At 59.7% G+C, this 23,527-nt stretch overlaps 1 protein-coding gene across 2 annotated transcripts; it reads right to left on the bottom strand.

Moving 5' to 3' along the window:
• Nucleotides 1–5,732: 5,732 nt before the first annotated feature.
• On the bottom strand, nt 5,733–22,277 carry SFXN3 (sideroflexin 3). Of its 2 annotated transcripts, XM_067536994.1 has the most exons (11): nt 22,012–22,277; nt 17,990–18,156; nt 17,244–17,414; nt 16,532–16,630; nt 16,056–16,131; nt 15,435–15,520; nt 14,659–14,786; nt 14,486–14,535; nt 13,321–13,370; nt 12,316–12,363; nt 5,733–10,970 (listed from the first exon to the last, which is right to left on the bottom strand). In XM_067536994.1, exons 2-11 carry the CDS (start codon nt 18,151–18,153, stop codon nt 10,874–10,876), a joined length of 969 nt encoding a protein of 322 aa, XP_067393095.1. In that variant the 5' UTR covers nt 18,154–18,156; nt 22,012–22,277; the 3' UTR covers nt 5,733–10,873. The 2 variants fall into 2 exon arrangements, with proteins under 2 accessions (XP_067393095.1, XP_067393096.1); XM_067536995.1 differs by lacking the exon at nt 22,012–22,277 and having other exon boundaries at nt 18,007–18,143.
• Between the last annotated feature and the right edge of the window lie 1,250 nt (nt 22,278–23,527).

The raw sequence follows: 23,527 nt of genomic DNA, 5'->3' as shown, positions 1-23,527 counted from the left end.
AAGTTCCCAAACAGCAAACGCTTTCGGGGGAAGGCGGGCTGAAGGAGGAAAGGGTCACAGCAGCTCAGCAGGCAGCACCCAAGTGAGGGCGGCAATACCAAATCACGGACATTGGTCCATGTTTCAAAACTCTACCCGGCCTGAGAGCGGCGGACCAAAAGGAAAAGCTCATGCCCGGGAAAACCCGGGCGAACGGTAACCCTCCTGGCTGTGAACCTCACAGCTTATTGAGCGCAGGGGATGAATTCCAGACATGCAACCGCTCCCGTGTCTCCGCTAGGGCCGGAGCCTGCCCTAACCATCTCCGAGCGCCTGCCTTTCCGAGAGGGCAGGAGGAGAGAGACTCTAAAAGGAAAGCAGACAAACGAGGCATTTATATTACCCGTGCCCAGAGGACACCATCTCCATTGCAATGCACTGAATCCAGTCATTAATAGCTATTGCTTTACAGCTCGCTGGGCTGATAGTTTAAGTGGTTAATGAAATTTTTATCCAGGGGCCGAAGACACTTGCAAAACACGAGGCAAGGCCGCGCCGGGGGGAGGCCGGAACGCGATGACTAAAGCCACCCGATGGCGACGGCTGCTTTTCCGACCAGTGGGCCACGTCACCCAAGAGGGGGTGCGGCCCGCGGTGACCTCGCCTGTCCATCTCGCTGCCTGGCTGCTCATTATTTTTTCATTAGGCCCCCGTTATGACACGCATTAGCCCCAAGATGAATGAGGAGGCGGCGGTTGCGGGGGGAGGGGCCGTGATTTATTGAACCTATCCGTCATTCGCCTGGCACTGGCGTTTGCTCCCAGCCCCATCTCCCCAGTCTGGGTCGAGTGAGAAGAGCGTCTCCCCTTCCCCCCCACACCCAGCCTTCGTTGCTTTGGTGGACTCTGCTGCCTCATTTCCCGGCAGGGACTGTGCCCCCGGCGTGCCATGAGCACCCAGTGCTGTGTGGGGACGTGGGCTTGAAAAATCTCAGCTCAGGGCCGGGGCAAAGGAGGGGTGAGCACGCCCCCCCACAAGCAGACCCCAGCCTCCAGCCCGAGAGGCCATCGCGTGACCCCGGACATCCTAGCCACGCTTCTAGCGCACTGGCAGAGCAAGCCCAGCATGAACTGGAACCTGCTCTGCAGAGAGGGGTGCAGCCCGTCTGCCCGGCCAGATACAGGGCACAGACTGGCTCTGCGATTCCCCCTCTCTTTGAACCGGCCCCATCCTGGCCAGACGGGAGAAGCGTGTCCCATAGAGGTGTGGGGTGCTCTGCCACCACTGAGAACAGCCTAGCTCCATCCTCCCTGGAACCCCCTTTCAGGTAGTTAAAGGCTGCTATCAAACCCCCCCTCATTCTTCTCTTCTGCAGACTAACCAAGCCCAGTTCCCTCAGCCTCTCCTCATAAGTCCTGTGCTCCAGCCCCCTCATCATTTTCGTTGCCCTCCGCCGGACTCTCTCCAATTTGTCCACATCCTTTCTGCAGTGGGGGGCCCTAAACTGGACACAGGACATCCCCCTTCCACATTCCTGGGGCACAACCTGGCAGGGAAATATGGAGCCCCACGTCCATTCCAGGCACCCGTGACCTGCGACGCGACTCTTGATGCCATCCTGTTGCGCCGCTGCCCCAACGGGGAATTACCCTGCCCTCACCCCAGTGCTGCTGCAGGCCGGATGTCGGCAGGGAGGGGACCAGGCTTCTGCAGGGGCTGGAAGAAACGAAGCCCCAATCTAACTCCTCAGTCCCCTCCCCACCAGAACCCCCCTTCTCCGTTCAAACCACTGGACCCGACTTTTGGACAGGCAGGAGGCCGAGCTGCTTTGGAGAAGGAGCTGGGGTGAAAAGAGCTTGTCGGAGCTGCAGCTACACACTGACCCCGTAGACGTTTTCCCGTCCCCCTGGCTCAGCCCAGGCGTCTTCGCCTGCCACAGCTGGGCACCAGGGGACGGGCCGCGCCACGACGCTCAGTTTGTAGGGGGCATGCCGAGGTGTTGGACCTGCCCGTGCTGATTCGGATCCATCTGGAAGCGAAACCCTTTCGGAAGCTGTTCTGCAAAAGAGGATGCAGAAGAACTCTGGCGCTGGGGGGGTAACGGGTCAGAAATCACCTGCCGTCGCTGCATTCAGCGGGGGCACATGCGAGGGAGTCTCCACATGGTGCAGGAAGGATGTGGTCTGCAGGGCACACGGGCTCCTGCCCTCGGGACTTGTGGTGTAAGGGCTGCTGCTGGTTCCACGTCCGTAAAAAAGCCAGGGACAGTGCTGGGTTTCATTCCCAGCAGGCGCCCAGGACCCAAACCGAACAGGCCCGGGGGAGAAGAGGGTTCCTGCCTTTCCCCGCTAATGTAATGACTTTCCAACACGCAGATTAGATCTGGGGGGTCCTGGGGAGCTGTCTTCTCCTGTCCCCTCAGCTCTGACACGTGCTGACTGGAGAGAAAAGGAGGCGGGGGGGACACATGAACCCGCAGCGACGGGCGCCGTATGGCCCCTGCAGTCCGACGGGCAGGGCCCAGACCCCGCGGTGACGGGCACAGACCCCGCGGTGCTGAGTTTGGTGCCCCACCGGTCCTACCACCCAGCCCCAAACCCACCAGCCTCAGCACACACCCCCCGGCTGGCCTGCACCTGGGGCCAGTGCCACAGCAGGTAACAGCCCGGCAGCACACGCCAGCCAGGACAGGGGATGCCCTGGATCCTGAGTTGTCTGGGTGCAGGGCGCCCTCTGCTAGGGAACCCTGCGCTCTGCAGGAGGAGGAGCGGGGAGGCAAGGGGCAGAGATAAGGGGTGAGTTCAGAGATTCCCCTGGGGTCACGGGTTGGATCTGCCTCTGCCAGGAGGGAGCTAATCAGTGGGGGGGGGGACTGTGCCCAGCTTTGGAAGCTGCCCAGCTTTGGAAGCTGCACGGTGCCGCTCGGTCCAGCTCTCCGTTTCATTTTGCCGCCGGTTCCCGCCCCGTCCCACCCCGAATTTTCCTTCAGGTTTCCAGATCAAACAAGCCTCCCCCCCACTCCCTCAGAGGGAGATCAGGCTGAAGGCGCCGCGTGCCCAGGGATTTTGAGGTGACATGGGACCCTGCATGATGGGGAGGCACGCAGCAATGTCCGTGCCCTAGGATATAGCCTGTGGAACACCCTGCTGGATCAGGCTGGAGAAAAACAGCATTGCGAGTCTCAAGCAAAGAATGAGACCCTTGTGCAACCAGGACGTCAGCTGAGGCCGGGAAGGACCTTCCTGATGCCCCCGCTCCGGGGCAAAAAGTTCCTAATTATTTCATCCTCCCAACCCCAGCATATGTCAATGATGGAAACCGAGGCACGGAGCAGTGCCGTGACTGGCCTGAGGCTGCCTGGGGACTCTGGTGGGGCCGGGCTCAGAAGGCGGGGGTGTATGTCTCCATGCCTAATCTGCTACTCAGCAGATTGCACAGTGTGCTGTATTCCTCGGGTATGTCTCCCACCAGTTCCCGCAGTCCAGGCCACTAGTGCTGACAGGCCGCTGCCTTTCATAGACCGTGTCAAGCCGAGATGAGCGTGGAGCCAGATCCCAGGCAGCCCGCGCTCTGAGGCCATTTGGATCTCGGGACTTTGGTTCTGCCCATTATAAAAACAAGGCCATTTGGGATCACGTGCCCGGGCGTTGCTGCAGGTCCGGCTCCGTAGCAGCAATGCCCCATGCTGGAAAATTCACGTAGCTGCCCAGCGCCCCCCCAGCAGGACTCTCGCCAGCCACTCATACAGCCCCCAAACGGCCAAAGACGGGGGTTGGCGCTCAGCTGCCCCTCGGCCTGGTTTAGCCCGGCCACGCCCGGTCAGGGGAAGAGAGCAGGGTCCTGGGGCTAGAACCAAGCCTCTTGGGCACAATAAGGGGCACATGGGCCCAGTCGGGGGGAGATTCAAGGGTGAGCCAACCTGGGGGGCAAGTGGTCTTGGGAAGGGAGAGCAGCCTTATTACAGGGCAGGCAGCCAATTGTTTAAGGCAGCAGGGGTCAGAGCCCATAGAAAGTAGGGGGGCTTCCCGCCGAGGTGCCAACATGGGGGGCGGGATGAAGGGGGTGATTGGAGCTGGCAGGTAAGCCCAGGGGGACAGCCTGGAGAGAAGGGGCTGGGCCCTGCAAATCTGGGGAGTGGGGGGTGGAGATCTGAGTTGGGCTGAGTTTGATTGAAATGCTGGCAGGGGAGGATGTGTGTATGTTACCCAGAGGGCTACATCCTCCCAGGGACTGACTGTGCTGGGAGAACAGGGACCCATTGGAGGGGAAACTGAGGCGGCAGACAGGCCTGAAACCAGGCTAGCTATGTCCCTGCTATAGTGGGGAAAGGGGAAAGCAGGAGCCAAGGTTCCAGAAGGATGGGCCGGGGGGTGCGGAGCCAGAGCTAATCCCCTGACCCGAGCCCGGTTCGAACACCCCAGGGGGAGCAGCCACGGTGCGCCAGCATCCTGACGGTCACTGCTCTTGTGGGGTGAGATGGGCCCTGAGGCCGCTCGGCCGTGTGAAAAGGGAAGAGCACAGCTGTGATAGGACTGGAGCCAGTGCCACAGTGGGGAAGGAGGAGCAGCTGGTGTTTCTATGGTGCTTTCCGTCCCAGGGCACTTCACGGGCCGTGTCACTCTGCAGCCGCTTCTGGGGTGGAACGCGGGGGCTGTTCCGCTATGGGGACTATGTCCTGGATCCAAGCACCGCTGATCGTTGGGGTGTAGATCCGTATCCAAGTTCCGCAGCTCAGTTCCATGGTGACAAACCCCCGTGCAACACTCGCTCACCAACACACGTGCACAGAAGGACTTGCCCTATAACCCTCCCAGAAGCCCAGCGCTCTCTCACGTGAGCTAAGGGAGCACTCCCTCAGCCAGCAGCAGTAATAGGTCACTTCTCCTCTATACAGGACAGCCACTAGAGGGAAACATCACCAGGGCCCGCACATGGGGGGGAAAGGGTACACTTTACTGGGACCCAGAGGCCCAGCCCAGGCTGCAACCCCCATTACCATGAGGAAGAAACGGAGGCTAAATTGTAGATCATGCCTGAGGATACTTATAGAAACTTATTTCCTTGTATCGATTGTCCAGATCTTGTGAGATTTGCTGGAACCGCTCATCTTCTACCATCTCTGAAAATGAACCCGGGTCTTCATTCAGAAGGAATGTTTTCAATGCAACTTTGGACACTGTCATCTGCGAAGTAGAGCATAGATTCAGAGCCACCAGTAACATTGGTTTGCCATTCCGGGCAGTCCTAAAATATGGGACACTAGAGCCTGGGGAACTGGGAGACGCTTCTGAATGTCTGCTTCACACGTATCCTGCGGAGCTTTCTGAGAATTTGCCTTGTGAAATGTTGCACCTGAAAAAAAATCTTCTTCTGCTTGTGGAAAAGAATCTGACCTACCCCCACTTATCGTATTAAATGAGATTTACAGACAACAACGGCAACTGATTTCCAGTGAAGTGTGCGTAGCCCTGCGGATTTTTTGCACACTGCCAGTGACTGTGGCAGAAGCTGAAAGAAGTTTCAGCAAGCTACCACTCATCAAAAACTGCAGGCGTTCCACAGTGGGACAAGAACCATTAAGCCACCTGGCTATTGTGTCTATTGAGTGTGAACTAGCAAGAGAAATTGACTGGGGGGGTTAATTCATGATTTTGCAATGAAAAGACCAGAAAAATCCAGCTTGAAAGTTCATTGGCCTGATTATAAGATGTTTGCAGTCACATTGGTCCATTAGAATAAAAAAATCAAGACACTGACAGGATAGAATACCTTTATAGTGACCAGAAAGTTACAAAATAGTCAGCAAACGTGTCGGACTCTCAGGCTGGGTGTTACGTTCAACAAAAATAGCCCGGCGGGGGCCATTTTTCAGAAATGTAGAATATGTAACAGTAATTTCAGAATGCAAACTTTTTCATAGCTCATGAGATTGTAGGTAGGGGATGAGGGGTTGTGGTGTGTGTGTGTGGGGGGGCCCATGTTACATGTTTGTACTGGGCCCAGAAAAATGATGCTTGGGCTCTGGACATCAACCTTTACATTGCACCATATCCCGTTGGGACAGGAAGCGGAGAAGAACGCCAGCAACTGATCTGCTTTGGGACTGGGAGAGGACGCCGTGCTCCTACTCCAATAAACCAGCAAAGCCACATGCCAGAGGCAGAAAACATCACCTTTGTTTTGTCCCCACTGCTCTGGCTAACGCGACAACGGAGGTCAGACCTGGGCACAGCACCCCTTTGGGAGCGCAGGCTCCCTGAACCCGCCAAGAGGGATCTGAGTTCAGGGGACAGGTGTTCACCCCGACACCAGCCGAGAGAGCAGCGCACACACCGATGAACCCATGGCAGGAAGGGATGGGCCCCACCCCTACGCTGGGACTCGGCCCCTGCCCCTGGGGAGCAGGGTGACACCGACAGGTATCGAGCACCCCAGGCCATATTGCACAAGGATTATTAAAGCTTTCTGTTCCTAAGCCGGTGTGTTGGATTGGCAGGGGCCCAACGAGAGAGCACCAGAACATCCTGGAGTCGGGGTGAGGCCCCCGTCCTGCAGTGCCCCACCCCAAAATCACAAGATCCCAAGTCCCCTACGTAACACTCCCCCCCGGGGCTCCAGTTTCTCATGTCCACGGTGCTCCGCCAGGCCCTGACGCGCAGCGCGCTACAGATCCTACTGAAACGGTTACAAAGGCAACAGCGTTCATTTCAGCGACGCCGCCCTTCAAAGCCGGCGTCTCTTCATCTACCTCCCCAGCCTCACGCCCCCAGAGCTGCACCCGAGCCCTTTCTGAACAGACCTCGGTTACAGGGACAAAGCCACGGGAAAGGGAGATTGCAAACGGCTCACAACGGGTGGGAATTTGCCAAATCTTAGAAGTTGCCCTTTCTTGTAGCACCGATTCTCATCTCCTGCCAGCACAGCAACCCCTTGTGTCGGCAGAAAGCAACCACACACTTCTTGTAGGACCTACATATACCGGTAAACGCTGCCTTGCATAACATGCCGGCTCGCTGCTTCCATGGATTTTTTTGTTTGTTTGATTTTAAACATCCTGCCCCTCCAAAGATTTCTGATCTGTGAAGGCCCCTGCTGGAAATAAATCCAATGCAAAGGAGAAACAACAGCCAGCTTCTTTTACAGACAGGAGTACGTTGATTTGCCTTGTCTCCTTGTCCCTGTAAAAACCTGGCGTTTCTACTATTTCATTTGATTTACACTAGGTTCTGTTGTTGTCCCCCTGTGCTCAAGGTGAGTGATGGGGGGTGGGATTGACGTTCCCAGGACAGCCATCGCTCTTGGATGGTTCAGACACAACACATCCTGGATCTTGGCTGGGGGTCAGACTAGATCCTGCGGTCCCTTCTCACCCACTGGCTCTATGGAGTCAAACAACTACTTTGCATTTCTACAGCAACCATTATCCAAAGACCTCAGGGCACTGGACAAAGACGGGTGAGTAGCATTACCCCCGTTCCCCTCACACAAGGAAACCAAGGCGCAGCGAGGCGGTGACGTGACTTGCACATAGGCACCCAGCAAGTCGATGGCCGAACCAAGCAGGGGACCCGGGAGTCCTGACTCCCAGTGTCCTGCTCAAACCACTCGACCACGCTGCCTCCAGCTTCCCTCAAAACCATCACTTAAGGGCTTTTAAACCCACTGAAAAGGGGAGGTGGAAAGGGGATTAAAGTCAACCTGTCCCTGCCTAAACCCTTTAGAATCTGATGTGCCATCTAGCCCCGTGGTCTGTCTCCAGCAACACCCGTTGCTGTACCAAGCACTTCAGAGGAAAGTGTAAAACACCTGCAGTGCCCTGTTATGAGTGGGGAGGATGGGGGAATTTCTGCCTGACCCCTGACTTCTGCTGCTCATCCTATGCCCTGGAGCATGAGGATCGATGGTCCTTATCACTGCCACCCGAGCCAGGTCAATCTGGCCGCATTACAGACACGCTCCAGGCCTGGTTCTGTCAGTGCCAGCCCACTGAAATCGACAGGGCATGATGACATGGCACCTGGGAAGAGTTGGAGGAGCAAACAGCCATCTCCTGCAGGGATGGGACTAGATATGAACAGGGAGGATCTTTCACCTCATTCTGTGTCTCTTGGGCTAATCCCCCCTCCAAGAGGCAGTCAAAGAATTGTCCCGCCCAGTCTGACTAGTAATACCGCCTCCAGCTAATCCTAACGGGTGGAATTTGAAAGATCCAGTTCCCTTTCCCCTCTAGTTGCAGGTGGTTTGTTCTGTGCACATTACTTCACTTGGGACAGGCAAACCAGGCAAGTCAGTTTCGCCTCCCAAGTCTAGTCAGTTTCCTGCCCCAGTTCTGCACCACACACACAGCAGGGGAGGGTTTATACACAGCCAGGACTAAACTGGTTTTCACTGAAATTCTTAAATGTCACAGAAACATTTCTGTCTGCTTGAGATGTTGTAAAACATCCCTCATTTTTATACCCACGCCCGTGCACACAGCAGAAAGCAGGGTGACCTTAAAGCAGCGTGACAAGATCCCTTTAAATGTAACATGTTCAAAGGGAGTCTCATATAACAAACAACAGGGTGAGCTTAAAGCAATGAGACAAGAGCCCCTTAAAAGTAAACAGGTTAAAAGGGTGCCTGGCAGCCCCAGGACGGGACCTGAGGCTCTGAACAAAGATGACATTAAAAACAAACCAGGCTGTTTTTCCGAGATTAGAATGTGTAATTTGCTCTGGAGATGAAAGGAGCGGAAAACCGGATTAAATCACTGACCTGGAGTAGCCTTGAGTCACGCTTGCTTAGCTGTGACATTCCCCAGCCCCTTCCATCAGAGGCCAGGCTCCTCCTTTTCCAGCAGCTCCAGCACTTCCAGCCCTCAGATCTCCTTTAGCTGACTTGTCTATGCTATTTTTAAAACGCTGTATTCACAACCCTGATCATCTGCCCACTGAAGCCAATAGCACAACGCCTGCAGATTGTAGCGGGGCAGAATCAGACCCTGAATGAGTCATATTTTAAGCTAGATTGGGCGGGTTGCAACAGAGCTGCGATGATTGGAACAGCCTCTCTACCCCTCTAGCATTTCATCCCTTCAGATAATAGAAGGGGCGCCCATTTCCTTCTCTCTTTGGGCTTTATTTATCAGTGATCTCTTGCGCCTAGTGATTGCCTTTCGCATCTTAAAGCTACCGGGATGCATTTCCCTGCACCATGCGTGTACTGAGTCAAGGTTCGCAACAGAACAGGAGGGTCCTGATTTTTTTATCACACTTCCCCTTGTGCGTTTAAAGAGGGCAAGGCAGCGGGCCGGTTGTAAGATCTGTGCAGACAGGCGGGGGAATTTCCATGTGTAGAGCCCTGGTGGAAAATGTAACTCTCCACCATGTAAATTCCATTGTGCTGTGTGTGCCAGGTATCGGAACTGGCCCCTGTACTTCCAGTGGTTAGGAACGGTCCCTTATGTGCACAGGTGTGGAGTGCGCAAAAATATACACAGATGAGTGAAAGCTGGGCCCAAAAACCCGGGTCCAATAGCAGAGAGGGGCCGAAGTGCAAAGCGGAGATACAGATTTGGGTCCAGGCTTTCCCCAAATTCAGGAATTGCAGCTAATTCTCCTGCAAGTCAAGAAAACCCGTATCGGGACACCCCAAAACGCTCCAGGGTCCAGCTCTGCCTTCTGCGCCTTACTGACATGAGAGGCTGTTATGGGTGGCAGCAGCAAGCTCCCTTAGATAGTCTTCTCTTTCCTCTCTAGACCTTTTTCCGAGCGATTCCGCTGTCTAAATATGTAACCTTCCCCAGCGGCCAGGACACTTCACCGCAATGTCTGCCTAACAAACACTGCACCAGGGTCGCTCAGCTGCGGTCTCGGAGTCTGAAAGGCCAGGCTGGCTGTGTGACTGCCTCCCACCCGGCAGAGAAGCTGCGTCTTTCAGTCTGCGATGGAAGTACCAGGCCAATGCTAAAAGGAGCAAGGGTACGGAGGATGCCCCAACCTGAGAGAGATCCTCCAGCATGGCAAAAGGAAACAGTCTCATCACACTGCATCCAGCCCTCCAAAAACCTTTTGTGCTGCTAATTCTGGTGAACCAGCCCACTGAGAAGACACCTGCTCACGCACCCTAGACTGTCCTACCCTCCAACAAACCGCCCCACTCGGGGCCTGCCTGGCTGGAAGATGGCCAGGTGTCTTCCTCCTTGACTTCTGCCCTCCCTTAGGAAAGTCAGGAATCCGCCCGCAGACAGGTGGAGAACGTTTAGAACGATCTTTCGTCATAAAATTCACCCCGTCTCCCGCCAAGCGACTGCACCAGAGCTGCCCCCACTGGTACTCCGGTCCGTTCTGCTGGGCTTTCTTGCCTCACGTCAGTTGTGAAATCCCACCAGAGAACAACAAAGCAGGAGGGCAACTCAAGGGCATCTGCTCACCCTACGTGCATCACCCACTCCAGCTTCTTCCCAGCAATGAAGCGTCCCCACTGAAACACCTCAAGAATATTAGTCTCCCGAGACTTTCTGGCAGCGAAGATGGACCTCCAAGCCACTTTGGGACCACGCCCAGCATGAGGGTGGGGTGGAGGGAGGGTTGCCTAGGAGCCCTGAGTGCTTTCGACCAGCCACCGGAGAGGATCAGCTCGGACCACTGGAATGTTTCTGTTTTTTTCAGGAAAGACACTACACGCTACAGCAGCCTACGTCACTACCTATCGCTATGGGTCAGCTGAGTCCAAGGAACGGACACCGCGCACATGGGACCTACTGAGACATGACAGCCAAAAACAAAGCGGCACCTCGAAGGCGTTATTCTAGCACAACATTTAACATTCTGCCCCGGACGCCTGGGTTCCGATCCGTTCCCTGATCTCCTCTCCCAGCAGGCTGGAGCTGCGAGCTGGGGAGAAGCCTCGCTTAGAGCCCTTTGTTGAAGTAGACGATCTCCGTGTGGGGATTCTTCTCCCGGATCAGAGCTTGGACTTCAGGCTCCAGGCGAGTGACTCTCATAGAGCTGCAGAGGGGAGACAAATCCATTCAGAGAGGGGGGCAGAGAAGGGAGAGTTGTCTAAGGAAGTCTCCCTTTCCATACAGGTGGGAGAACGCCCCACAGCCGATCAATCACCCCGTGGCTTTAGTCTCTTTTTCTGCTCGCAGATGGTTTGCAAACAGATTCGGATTGGAACATCCCTCTCGGTTATTCAGAATCGCCCGGCAAACCCGCTATTCTGTGGCAACTCTCAGCCTGGGCGGGGGGGCCCTTGCAAGCGATTTGCAGCACACGATTGGCCACCTCCGTGGTGTGAGAGCGTCTCTGCTCTCTGACGGGGGAGCTGAGGCTTTTATAAAGAAGAGGAGGCAGTAGCAGAGCGAAGAGAACGCAAGAGACGGTGGCACAGAAGTTTCCTGTGTCAGACATTGCTAATGACCTGCAGAGATCCACTGCCCGGGATGTCCCTCTGCCTCTCTCAGCAAGAACTAGGTAAAGCGCAGGATGCAGCTGTGCAAACAGAAGCACAGACAGATGGGGCTGGAAGGGACCTCCAGAGGTCATCAAGTCCAGCCCCGGGCACTGAGGCAGGACCAAGTCAACCTAGATTATCCTTGCCAGGTATTTGCCCAACCAGTTCTTAAAAAGCTCCCGGGATGGGGATACCACAATCTCCCTGGGAAGCCTATTCCAGAGCTTAACTAACCTGCGAGCTACAAAGTTTTTCCTAATATCTAACCTAAATCTCCCTCGCCGCGGATTAAACCATCACTTCTTGTCCTACCGTCAGTGTTTTGAGAACAATTGATCACAGCCTGGTGCAAAAGTGGCTCCCGGGACTGGGGGAGCAAAGATGTCTTAAAGCAGCGGCTCCCACCCAGGGGTAGGCAGAGATCTTCCTAGGGTACATCAACTCATCCAGGTATTTGCCTCGTTTTACAACAGGCTGCATAAAAAGCACCAGCGAAGCCAGTACAAACTCTGATTTCATACAGACAATGACTCGTTTGTACTGCTCTACATGCTGCACACTGAAATGGGAGCACAATACTGATATGCCAGTCGATTTATTCTATAGTTAGATGGTCCGAAGAAGAAAGGCAGCGGTAACAGCGGCTGTGACACTTTGGTGTTTTTGTCTGATTTCTGTAAGCAAGTCGTTTTTCAGTGAAGTGAAGCTGGGTGGGCACACAGGACAAATCAGACTCCTGAGAGGGGCACGGCCGTCTGGAAGGGTTGCGAGCCGCTGTCTTAAGCCACCTTTGCCTGTGCGTACACACAAACACACACACACAACTCCAAAGTCGTGCTGTGGGCTGCTCACCCCTAGGGCCGAGCACACAGAGGACACGCCACTGAGCAGCCTTACCTTTTCTGTGGGAAGAGCGCGCAGCACAGCGGGGTCGCAAACACCAAACTGCAAAGGAAAGACACCGAGAGCAGAGCTGATTTCTAATGCTTCAGCCCACAATCGTCCCCGGAGCCGGGGCCGAGAGCGATGCGGCATCCCACGGACCGAGAGGCTAGAAGGGGGCAGTGCTGGCCAGAGGGTCAGAAAGCCCCACCAGCCCCAATGGCCTCTTTGTTCGGGGCCAACCCATTGCAGGGAGGAAGGATGGCCTAGCAGTTAGAGCTCCAGGCTGGGACCCAGGAGACCCAGATCCATCTGTAAGGCGGGGCTGTTACACCTCCTCTCTGGGGTGTCTCGAAGATGAGCTCCCCCAATGACAGTCACAGAAATTAGGGCTGGGCCAGCGCCTAAGTGAAACAGGGAGAGAGACCGCCCCTAAAGAAATTCAGCTCACCCTCGTCTGCCCTCCCAGCCAGGTTCCCTTCCCCTCCCCAGATCACTCCAATGGAGTGGTTTGGCTGCTGATCTGAATTAACCAAGCTCCTTGACTCCACAAAGATGCACTGGAAACCTCACCAGACACACGCTCCTGTGAGTTTTACCCCTTCCTGCTGCCAGTAGGGCGGGAAATACTATCAGAAGATCCATGCTCTGGGTCTCTTGCCACTCCTGCTTCTGGCCTGACTCAGGAAGCACCAGGCCTGGTAACATCCTGCAGCAGTGAGTTCCACAGGGCATGGGTTCACCAGGCAAAGCAGAGGTCCGACCACTGCTTTGGTCTGAATTTACTGGCAGTGCATTTAACTGAGAAATGAACAATGACAGGGAGTGGGTGGGAAATGACGGGGCCTCCGAGAGGGCTGGCGGCCCGTCAAAGGCTCCCGATGGTTCTGGTTTGTCTGAAGCAACAGATACTTCCACCTCTGAGACCAGGCCAGCAAACCCAAGGGAAAGTCGTCCCAAAGTGGCTTCTCCCCCTCAGCTGGGCTGGGCGAGCGTCCCCTATTCGCAGACGTCACTTACCAGAACCCTACCAGCCCGACCTGCAAGGGAGCATTCATCCAGGGGTATCGCTACAGGGAAAGACAAGGGGGCTCTGCGTTAGCAGGAGGGTTATATTGACGGGTGGGGTACTGCTTACACTTTAAGGAAATAGGGGATACCTTCGCGGGGTAGGCACCACACACTGTGTCAGGCCTACAGGACACGAGCTGGTGATACACAGACAGCAGCCCGCTCGCTGCCTGCTCCTACCCCGCGTTCCCAGCTCCAAATAGCTCTGCAAGGCGCTCAGGGTCCTTTCCTAGGGTTCCTTTTCCCTGGCCGCTCTGGCAGGAGCTGCCCGGGGGCTGGTGTGCTGCAGCGAGCAGAGGCGGGGGCAGTGGGACCAGGAGACGATCACCGTCAGAAGGCGGTGCAGGCCGTGACAATCCCCAGATCTCTGGGCGCAGTTGGGGCGCGGCTTGGCAGGCACCTGGCCGGTAGGCCTGGGATCTGCCCTTCAGCCCCATCTCCTGTCTCTGATCAGCCTTGCGCTTAAGGGTCTGTCTACCAAGCCCAGACTCTGCCTCAGCTTTGAGCCCCCCCCTTTCCGTCTACACGCCCATCGGCCTGACTCAGGTCAGCAAGCGCTCAGGGCCCAGGTCCTAGGACCCAGCTCGGGGCAGGGTGAAAGCCCGACTCCCGCTGGGACTACTCGGGTCCCAGCCCCGTCAGTTTGCAGCGGGGACGCAGCTCTAGCCGCCGCCCCGCGTCCGAAGGGCTGCGCGGCGCAGTGTGGACACAAGGGCACGGCCGTGAGACCCAGGCCCGGGTGACAATGCAGTGTGGACGCTTAAGCAGGGGCTTGGAAACACGAGGTGCACGAGCTCGGGTCCCCCGGCCCTGGATTTACAATACAATCCTTGGACGACCTTTATTCCGTCCCCCATCAGCCTGACCAGCATTAATCCTCCCGCCCCCTTTACACCTGACCCTGCTGGGGAGGTGGGCAGATCTTGCTCACATACCAGTGGCTTTAACATGGGCTGCTCCCATGAGACCAGGGCCCATGTCATGATGATGCCCTTGGCCAAGGGTGGAGGTGGGGTCCCAGCCGCGCAGACAGGGTGATATCAAGCCCCCTGGAGAGGCGGCTGGGGTGTAGCTGGGCAGGGAAAGCCACAACGGCCCCACGCTGGGAATGTACCTTCAGGAAGGCTCTCTTCTCCAGGGCGTTCATGATCACGGGCGGGATGGCTAGGAGGGGCGAAGGAGAAGGAAATTAACAGGCGGTGCTAACCGCGGCGGGAAGTGAGGGAGGGCCGGGCAGTCTGGAGATCGGCCCACGTTCGGCACTGATCCGCCAGGGAAGTGACTCACCCATGGCCGGGGCAGCCATACCGATCCGGGACACCACCACCTGGGCAATGGCTTGCTGGGCCGCTGCCCTCGACTCCCCCAGCCGGTTCCCGTCCTCATCCGTGACGGGGATCCCAAACTTCAGCTCCCTGCAAAAAGAGACAGACCAGGCTCCCGTACCACTACCGGCGTGCCAGGGCATAGCTGGGCCACGGGCAGGGAGCCTGGCTGGGGCAGAAGGATAGGTAACGGGGCATGTGTGAAATGAGTGCGGGGGTTCTCAGCCCAGCTCCAAGTGGCCAGATCACTGGCGCCAGCTGGGAAATTTGCTAGCAGCCTCAGCAGAGAGGCCAAGGACCGAATTCCGCTTTAGAGGTGAGTGGCCCTTCCATGGCAGGTGTGAGGGTCAAACTGGCGTGAGACTCACCACGCCCCTGCCTGTGACAGACTGGGTCTGTAGCTGGTGAGAGATTTTCATTCCCTGGCTGTTAAGGTGGCACCTTTCACCAAGCCTAATCTCTGGAAAATGACCATTATTCCAGCTCTATAAACGAAAACGACTCTCATGCTTCAGAGCATGTTCTGACCAGCCGTGGGGGGTCAGGAAGGAATTCCACCTGTCACGGCATGGCACCGCTGACCAAGTGCAGTACGCAGGAGGTTCTCGCCTCCCCTGACAGCATCAGGTTGTGCTTACTGCCAGAAGCAAGGTGCCCGGCTAGACGGATCCGTGTCCTTCAGCAGCATCTATTTCCCCCCGTGTACAAAGCTGCTCTGCCGTGGCGAAGTCCCCTTACCTCTGCCGCATTAAAGGAATGTTGATGCAGTTAGCAGCTGCCACGGCAGCAAAAGGCACGTAGCGGCCAATAATCGACGGCAAGTGCTGGAGAGGGAGAGAAGAGACCATCAAACGCCAGGGAATGAGAACAGGGCAGGGTAGAAGGCAGAATAGTCTAGTGGTTAGAGCACTGGGCTGGGGCTCAAGAGAGCTCGGCCTCAGTCCTGGCTCTGCCTGGACCGGTCACTTCATCTCTCACGGCCTCACTTCCCCATCTATAAAGCAGAATAACAACTTGTCTGTCTTGTCTATTTAGACTCCCAGCGTGTCAGGGCAGGGGTTATCTGTCACCGTGTGTCTGTCTGTGCAGCACCTAGCACAACAGGGCCCTGGTCTCGGCTGGGGGGCTGGATGCGGCTGCTCCATTCTCCAGTGGATAAAATGCTTGGGGCTTCCCCCAAGAGAGACCCTGGGCCCCCAGGGCTCCTCCCAAGGAGAGCAGAGCCTCTGGCTCGCTCGTGGGGGGCCGAGCGTGGATGCAGAGCATCGGTCCTGCAGTGTAGCACCCGGGCAGCCCCTCTCTCTGGACCCCGTGCCGGGCGTGCTCCGACCCAGCCGAAACAGGGCCGGGGTCCCATACCTGGGTGAGAGACTTGAGTCCCAGCGCCGTCACGACCGCCCCGGTGGTGGCGCTGACGTAGGCCGTCCCCAGCTGGCTGTAAAGGAAGCGGGCAAGTGATAGTGAAGCGTGGCAAGGCAGCACGGCGGGGCCTCGTCCAGCCAGCCAGCCTGCCCTCCCGGCGAGCCCTTCCTCCAGGCATGGCAGCCACCAGCTGATCCGTCCCCCGGCGACTGCCCCGGTTCTGGGCACCACAGCATCAGAGGAATCAGCCCATCACCCCTGGCGGGAGCCCTGGGCACCGGCTCTGAGCCAGGGTGAAGGCAGCTCACGCCAACACGTTGCACGTGTCAGGCCAAGCCTGGGCGCCACGGAAGGCTCACGGCAATGCCACGGCTCCGGCGCTGGCCCTGCCCAGCGGCACCCGTGCCCTGGGTCGCGTGGCTCCGGCGCTGCCCCGGATTTCCCAGACGGCGCCCGGGCCGGCCGTCCCTTACCCGACCGTGATGGGGGCGTCTCCGCTCCGGTTGGTGTAGTTCACAATCGCGTTGAACGACTGGTTCACCCACTGCCAGAATAACACCGCGGGGGTCGTCCTGGGGAACGGGGGGGGAGAGGGCACGTCATGGGCTGGGCAGGGACCCACGCCGGCGGAGGGAGGGGAGGCGTGGGCTGGTGGAGTTTTGCGCCGATCAGCCCTCCCCAGCCGCACACCCAGGGACGCACGGACTCGCCCCCCTGGGGTTCTCCCCGCCTGGCCCCTTGGTCTTCGCTCACTCCAGTGCAGAGCAGGGAAGGAGACCCCAGAGCCAGCTCAGGGCTGGAAGATCACAGCACGAGGCCTGGCTGGGGCACTGAGCCCCGAGGAACCGACCCAGGAGGGCAAGCCTTCGGGCACGTTACCTGGGGGTGCCCCCCGCCCTCCTTCAGGGCTCGAGGGGTCCACAGTGCGACAAGCGTGCCGGTGCGCTGCCACGGGTCATGCTGCGCTGCGGCCTCAGGCCCAGGGCCAGCAGGGGGTACGGGAGAGGTCGGGGGGTCCCTGCCTCAGGGGGTACGGGACAGGTCGAGGGGGTCCCCACCCCACACCCCGGGGCCAACAGGGGGCACAGGAGAGGTCAGGCGGGGGGGTCCCCACCCCAGGTCCCAGGCCCTGCAGGGGGTATGGGGGAGGTCGGGGGGGGGTCCCGTCCCCGAGGGCTAACGTGCCTGTAGAAGGTGAGCATGCAGCCGGTGATGGTCATGTTCATGGGCACCTGGGCCGACATGCGCCCGATCAGGATCATCTTCTCCCCGGTGTCGGGGTGGAAGGCCGAGTCGTAGACATATTTCGCCCGCCAGAGCTGGTCCTCCGTCAGGCCCGGCGGCACCGTCCCCGACCTGCGGCGGTGGCAGGGGGAGGGAGCGGTGACTACCCCCGTTCGCACCGGCGGAGCCACGGCTGGGTCTCCACGCCGTCTGCCCCCCCCCCCACTTCCTGGCAGATCGCGCCAGGCCCGCTGCTCCCTCGCGAGGCGCCTCGGCAGCCAGGAGAGAGCTGGCGGCTTTAGCGAGGGCCCCCGGCCCAACTGGACGTCTCCAGGGTGCATCAGCACCCGTCCCGCCGGGCTGAGCCCCGCCGTGGTCGCCTAGGTGGGCGTCTCTGCTCTGAATGTCCAGCTGGGGAGAAGGCTGGTGCCCCCCGGCCCCTGCCCCCGGTGCCAGCTACTGCCCGACTCTGTAGAGGGGCCGTCTGCCTCATCGCTGCTATTCCCGGCCAGCGCCGGGGCAGTTTACCCTAGACAAGAGCACGGACCAGTTCCCCACCCCCCGCATTCAGGGCATTGCCCCCCAGCTCCAGCCCTCGGGGTCACCACGGCACAGTGGCCGGATCGCAGAGCACCCCTCAGACAATGCACCTTCCCCGCCCCTCCGCCCCCGGAGGGGAAACGCAACCCCAAGACTTCACAGAGAACCTGTAATTCTCAATCACCCTCCGGGCGTCCTCCAGCGTCTCTCCGGACAGCAGGAGGTTCCGGGGGTCGGTCACCATGAAGAAGTGCTTGGCTCGCCCCAGGAAGGTGCTCTGGTCCCATCGCGGCTCCTTGAGGTTGATGTGCAAGGGCAGTCCCACCGACATCCTCTGGGGGGAGACAACGAGCAGGGAAGTTATGGCCGCGGGTGCTAACCATGCTGCGCACACGGCCCTGGGGGCGGTCTTCTCGCAATCAGAGATGCCCACATCCCCCCCTCGTGGACGGCTGGAGGAGCAATGGGTTCCCAGCTCTCTGTTCACCCAGCCCGCCCAGAAGGGTCCCTCCTGTTGCGTCCTGAGGCGCTGAGGGCGCCGTGGGATCCCTACCTTGCCCGGAGAAGCTCTGGGGCTTTGTAACCTCCGGGATCTGCCCCATCACTGCACGCACTGACCCTTACCCTGCCCTTGGCACTGACGCCCAGAACTGGGGACTCAGGACTCCTGGGTTCCAATCCCAGCACGGCCCCCGAGTCATCGTGGGACCACGGGCAAGTCCCTTCACCTCCCAGTGCCTCGGTTCCTCCCGCTGGGAAATGGGGCTAATACGCCCCTCGCTCACGGACACTACATTCAGGGATGCCTGTAAAGCCTCCGGAGATGCTAGACGGTGCAACAGACAAGCAAAGGGCAGGCTCTTTGCACAGGCCCCTAGAGGCCCGGAGCCCAGGGCAGGATGTTTGGTCCCCCCCCTGAAGAAGGGAGCAGCCAATAGGCCCACACCCGTTCTGGGTGGCACTTGGTCCCTCTCTAGTGGGGCCGGGGCTCTGGAGAGAGGGTGTCTGAACCTGACGCTGGCAGTGAAAGGGTTAAGGGGAGCCAGCAAGCCCTATTAGCCCGTTCTGTGGTGCCAGGAGGGGGCGGGAGGGAGGCAGGCGATTAAGGATTAGACCCAGCTGGGGAGAACCGGGCCGGGTGCTTCCTATAAAAGGACAAGCAGGGTCACCAGGGGATGATGGAGAGAGGAAAGCTGCTGGAAGGAGCTTATCCCCCTAGGGCAGGGCTGTGGGGATGGGGTTCCAGGCAGGCCGACAGAGGCTAAGGAACCGCTGAGAACAGGACCTCCAGCTGCCCAGGAAGGCAGGTCCCCAGGGGCAGACTCCACAGTGAGCCGGCCGTGAAAGGAGGGAAACCGAGGCTGCGTCAGCCAACTGCACCTCGCGGTGGACGGGCCTGCTCCAGCCTCGGATAACCCAGCGCGCTTGGCCTCGCTCTGGCCTGAAGAGTCAGGGGGCTGAGGTTCAAACCCGGCTGACGCGGACCCACCCCCAGGGGTGCGGGGTCGCACCAGGATGTGCTGGCCGGGAGGGCTCCCCGCCCAGTGCTGTAAGAGACCCTCCAAGGTTCTGACAGCTCCCACGAGCGTCTCTGACGCGGCCGGGGTCCTTCTCCTCCTGGCCGAGCCCGACATCGGGGCCTCCTGCACTACGCACCGCTGCAAAGACAACCGCTGTGCCTGAAGCAGGCAACGGTGACCCCAGGGTGTGCAATAACGGTGGGGCAGAGCAGAGGGACCTGAGGAACAGGAATCTTGCTTCCTCGTGGCTTGGGCCGACCCCCCCCCCGGCTGCCAAGTTTCCCCAGAAGATCCAGGTGTTGGCTGAGGCCCTGTCAGACCCCAGCAGAGCTGCGTCTAAATGGAACTGGGCCTGCTTCTGACCTCGCATGCCCCGGTGTCAATCCAGAGTGACTCCATTGCAGTCGACGGAGTCCCAGGGGTGTAATTCTGGTCTGAGCGAGAATGACCCGCCCTTTCTGTTCCTCTTTTTCCACAGGGCCTCCCTGCTACAGTCCGCGCATTTCCCCAGCAACCAGCAAAACCACCAGCCTCCCGCATCTCTGAAATGCCAGGCTTTCCTGGCAGCGAGACCCGTGTTTATTTCCAATATTCATAATTCTCTCCAGCCGGAATAATCCTCGTGACCTCTGCTCAGGAGGAGGGGCGGGCCAGTGGTAACAGAGCGAATGGGACACCGGGGGGGGGGCCAGCCCAGCCCTGCAGCTGAGTGGCTCAGGCTTTGATCCCGGGGTTGCTTTGTTTTGATCTGCTGTTTTTAAGGCTTGTGTTTCCCCAAAGCCGGTGAGGGCCGTGCGCGGAGATGGCTTCACCCCATCCAGCAGCAGGCGGGCGGGAGGCTGTCCCCAGCAGCGAGCGCTGAGGAGCAGGGGACAGCAAGGTGTGAAATCCCAAGCCATGATCCATTCAGAGGTGCTGCGTCTGCTATTTCCATCCCAAATGGCATCCCTGCCCCCCCCCCCCCCCATTTGCGAGGATACCCAGGAGTCCAGGGACTTCAGGCTAATCCTGATCCCGCTGGCATCAGTGTAATCTCGGAGCAGCTCTCGCAAAGTGACTTTGCCATATGCGTAAGCAAGGTCAGACGCTGGCCCCTTGTCCATACCTCCTGCGGGCTCAGGAGGGCGCCGGGACGGCCAGCCTCCCCCCTGGCAAACGCTGGCTTTCTGACCCAGCCGCTCGGGCTCCAGCCAGGAGGAGGGTTGGGACCCCGGGGTCACACTCTGCAGGTAGCCCTTATCTCTACGCTGGGCCAAGCCACGGCCCTGGATCCCCCTGCCAGGGAGCTGTGGGGTGTTCAGAGCCCGCCCAGACACAGCCACGCACCAAGCGAGCTTCTCCGCTCTCTGGAAGTCAGTGACATTCGCCCGGACCTAAGACCATCGTGTCCTGAGTCCCAGACAGCGAGTCGTAGAAACTAGGAGCCGAAAGGAAGGGTTGGAGCATCCAGTCCTTCCCCCCACCCCAGAGCCAGGACAGGTTTTGTTCCCTACACTTCATATCCCCAGGGCCTTTTCCCAGCTGGGTTTTAAATGACCCAAGCAGGTCCCACCACTTCCCAGAGCAGACTATTTCCATGGGCAGGGCGGGGCGGGGCGGGGGGGAGAGATCCGCAGGCTGCTGCAGATGGCAGGCGATGCAACGGAGAAGGCTCTTGCGCCCAGGGCAGTGAGACTGCATGGGAGGGAGGGCGAGGGGGGCAGGAGGGGAGCGGAGTGATACGAGGACCAGGGGGTGGTCTCCCACGATCTCCTCTCTGCCTGAGCCCAGGGGCCCCCATGGGGAGTGACCGGTCTTAGCATCACCTGCCACTCAGCTGCAGCGGGAGCCTCTGGCTAAGCCCAGGGGAGGGGGCTGCAGGGGTGGGGGAGTCGGGGGCGGGGAGCTCCGGGGGGAGGCAGCAGAGGGGGGGATGAGTAGGTTAGCAGGCTATAACCCACCAAGCTCTCAGTGCCCCGGACTGCACTTACCCAGGGCGGGTTTAGCCAACCTGGAACGACGCCAGCTGGGTGACTTTGTGGCCACTCGCCCCTGGCCTGAGCTGAGCCGCAGGCCGGCTGCGAAACCCCCCTGGGTGCCCGCTCCCTGGGATGCTGCAGCCGGGCGACCCGGGGAGATCCCGCCCAGCAAAGCTCGGCCCAGCCGGGCTCTGCCCTCAACCTCCTTGTGCGCTGCGGGATCAGGGCGAAGCCGGGCAAGGGGGGAGTCTGGATGGGCCCCGGGCAAGCAGCGGAGGATGGCTGCCCCGAGGAGGGGCGCTGCCCCTGCCCGCCTCCTGGACCTGAGCCTGCCCCCCCCGGCCACCCCACACCTCACTCATGCAAATCCAGCCCTAGAGCAGGAAGCGAATACTGCGGGGGGGGGAGGCCTCCACTCAAAGGGGGGGACGACAAACCCAGGCATCCGGACTCAAGGCACTGGAAGCCCGATCCGCTTTCTCCCCCCGCCCCGCCGGCAGCCGGCTCCCCCAGTGCAGGCCGCCCCGCGTGGGGCAGGCGGTGCGGGCTGCCCGGCTGCTGTCACGGGGCGGGGGGGGGAGAAGCGACCTTCCGCCAGCAGCGGCCGGGGGGGGCTCCGGACACGCGTGGGGACCAGAGGATCCCGGCCACCCCCGCCCGCATGGCTGGAGCGCGCCGGGGACCCGGCCCGGCCCCCCAGTTCCGACTCACCGGCCCGGAAAGGCGGCGCCGCCGCCCCCGCACAGCGCCCGCTGCGGTGTCCCCGCCCGCTCCGCCGCGCTCCCCACCCGAGCCCAGTGCGCAGCGGCGCCGCGCCCAGGGACGACACCGGCCGGGCCGGGCGCGCAGCTCAGCGCAGGCCGGAGGCGGGGAGCGCAGCTGGAAGGGGCCGGGGCCGGGGCCGGGCAGGGCCGGCGGGGCGGAGCGGGGCGGAGCAGAGCGGAGCGAGCCGCCTCCCCGCGCCCGCCCCAGGCTGCTCCCGCCGGCTCCGGCTGGCGCCGAGAGCGCAGAGCTGCCCGGGGCGCAGTGCCAGGCGCGCGGGCCGTGCCCAGAGGCCGGGGGCTGGATGCCCAGGGGGGGGGCCCCACGTGCCCAGCCGGGGCAGGATCAGGGCCGCCGCGATCCGCCCAGCCCGTCTGTCCTGGCACTGGCTCTCTCTCCCCCGCGCGGGGGCAGTTTGGCCCCACGGGGGGGCATTTGCGCCCAGGAGAGGGCGGGCTCGGGCAGGGCACCCACCAGGGCCGCCCCAGGGCGCTGTCCCTGCAGCCCCACTGACAGGCTGAAGGGGGGAAGGGGGAGCCAATTGTACCCAACTAGCCACGCCTGGGCTAGTGCCAGCCGCCTCTGGGCACCCTGCAGCAGCGGGAATGTGCAGGGCCTGGCACTGCGCCCTGGCTGGATGGGCTGCGATGATCGGTCTGGGAGAACGCCTGACCCGGCCACAGGCCCGTCCGATGCCCCTCCGCCCCCGCCCGGTGCCAAGAGGACAGCACTGGAAACAAGAAGGAACTCAAGTCAAGTCTCCCAGAGAGAGAGCACCAGGTGTGCCTCTCCTCTGCACACCGGGGCACGGGACGGCAGCTGCCTCCCGCACAATGTACAGCACCTAGCGCAATGGGGCCCTGGTCCATGACTGCAGGCTTCTAGGTGCTACCGCACTTCAGGATACTAGAACAAGAATAGTCCCAGAGGGGTAGCCGTGTTAGTCTGTTTTTAGCAAAGCAGCGGGAGTCCTGTGGCATCTTAAAGACTGACGACTTCATAAGAATGATCAGTTAACGAGCTAGCGTTAATGTAATGTGTGTCTCCACACCGCTGTGAGCTGGCCGGTGCGTGTGGCTGTGCGCTGCCGTGCGCTGCCGTGCGCTGCCGTGTTTATGCAGGCACGGGCATGTGCCATTGCCCCCTGCTGGATGGAATCTGAATTGTTCGCTGGTGTGTCCTACCCCCTGTACTGCTAACAGGGGATGAGGATTCTCCTCTAGCTGGAAGGATGGGACTCTGTGGTTTCAGAGCAGTAGAGTCCAAGTACTAGCCTTGCAGTCATCCCCGATTGTGCCCCACTGGGGTTACAGGAGCTGTGCTGGCTGGAATTCCCTAATGACCAGAGAAACAGTCTGATCTCTATTTATATACCTGGAGAGATTTAAAGGGACATTTCCCTCCTCCCCAAACCAAGCGATTTCTGATTTCTCCTTCCTTTGTCCTTGGATATTCAGCAGCAGGT

The sequence above is a fragment of the Emydura macquarii genome, unplaced genomic scaffold, assembly GCF_026122565.2.
Source record: "Emydura macquarii macquarii isolate MOO-44397 ecotype Brisbane River unplaced genomic scaffold, CSIRO-AGI_Emac_v2 contig_3692, whole genome shotgun sequence".
Classification (NCBI taxonomy): Eukaryota; Metazoa; Chordata; order Testudines; family Chelidae; genus Emydura; species Emydura macquarii.
This window is presented reverse-complemented; position numbering and strand designations above follow the sequence as displayed.

Bases quoted from the DNA above. Each gene is read 5' to 3' on its own strand.
- SFXN3 (XM_067536994.1), bottom strand. From the start codon at position 18,153: ATGTCGGTGGGACTGCCCTTGCACATCAACCTCAAGGAGCCGCGATGG. The intron at 14,536-14,658 runs GTGAGTCACTTC...CGCCCCTCCTAG, and splicing joins TATGGCTGCCCCGGCCATGG to CCATCCCGCCCGTGATCATG. The intron at 12,364-13,320 runs GTAAGTGACGTC...TTTCCTTTGCAG, and splicing joins GTCGGGCTGGTAGGGTTCTG to TTTGGTGTTTGCGACCCCGC.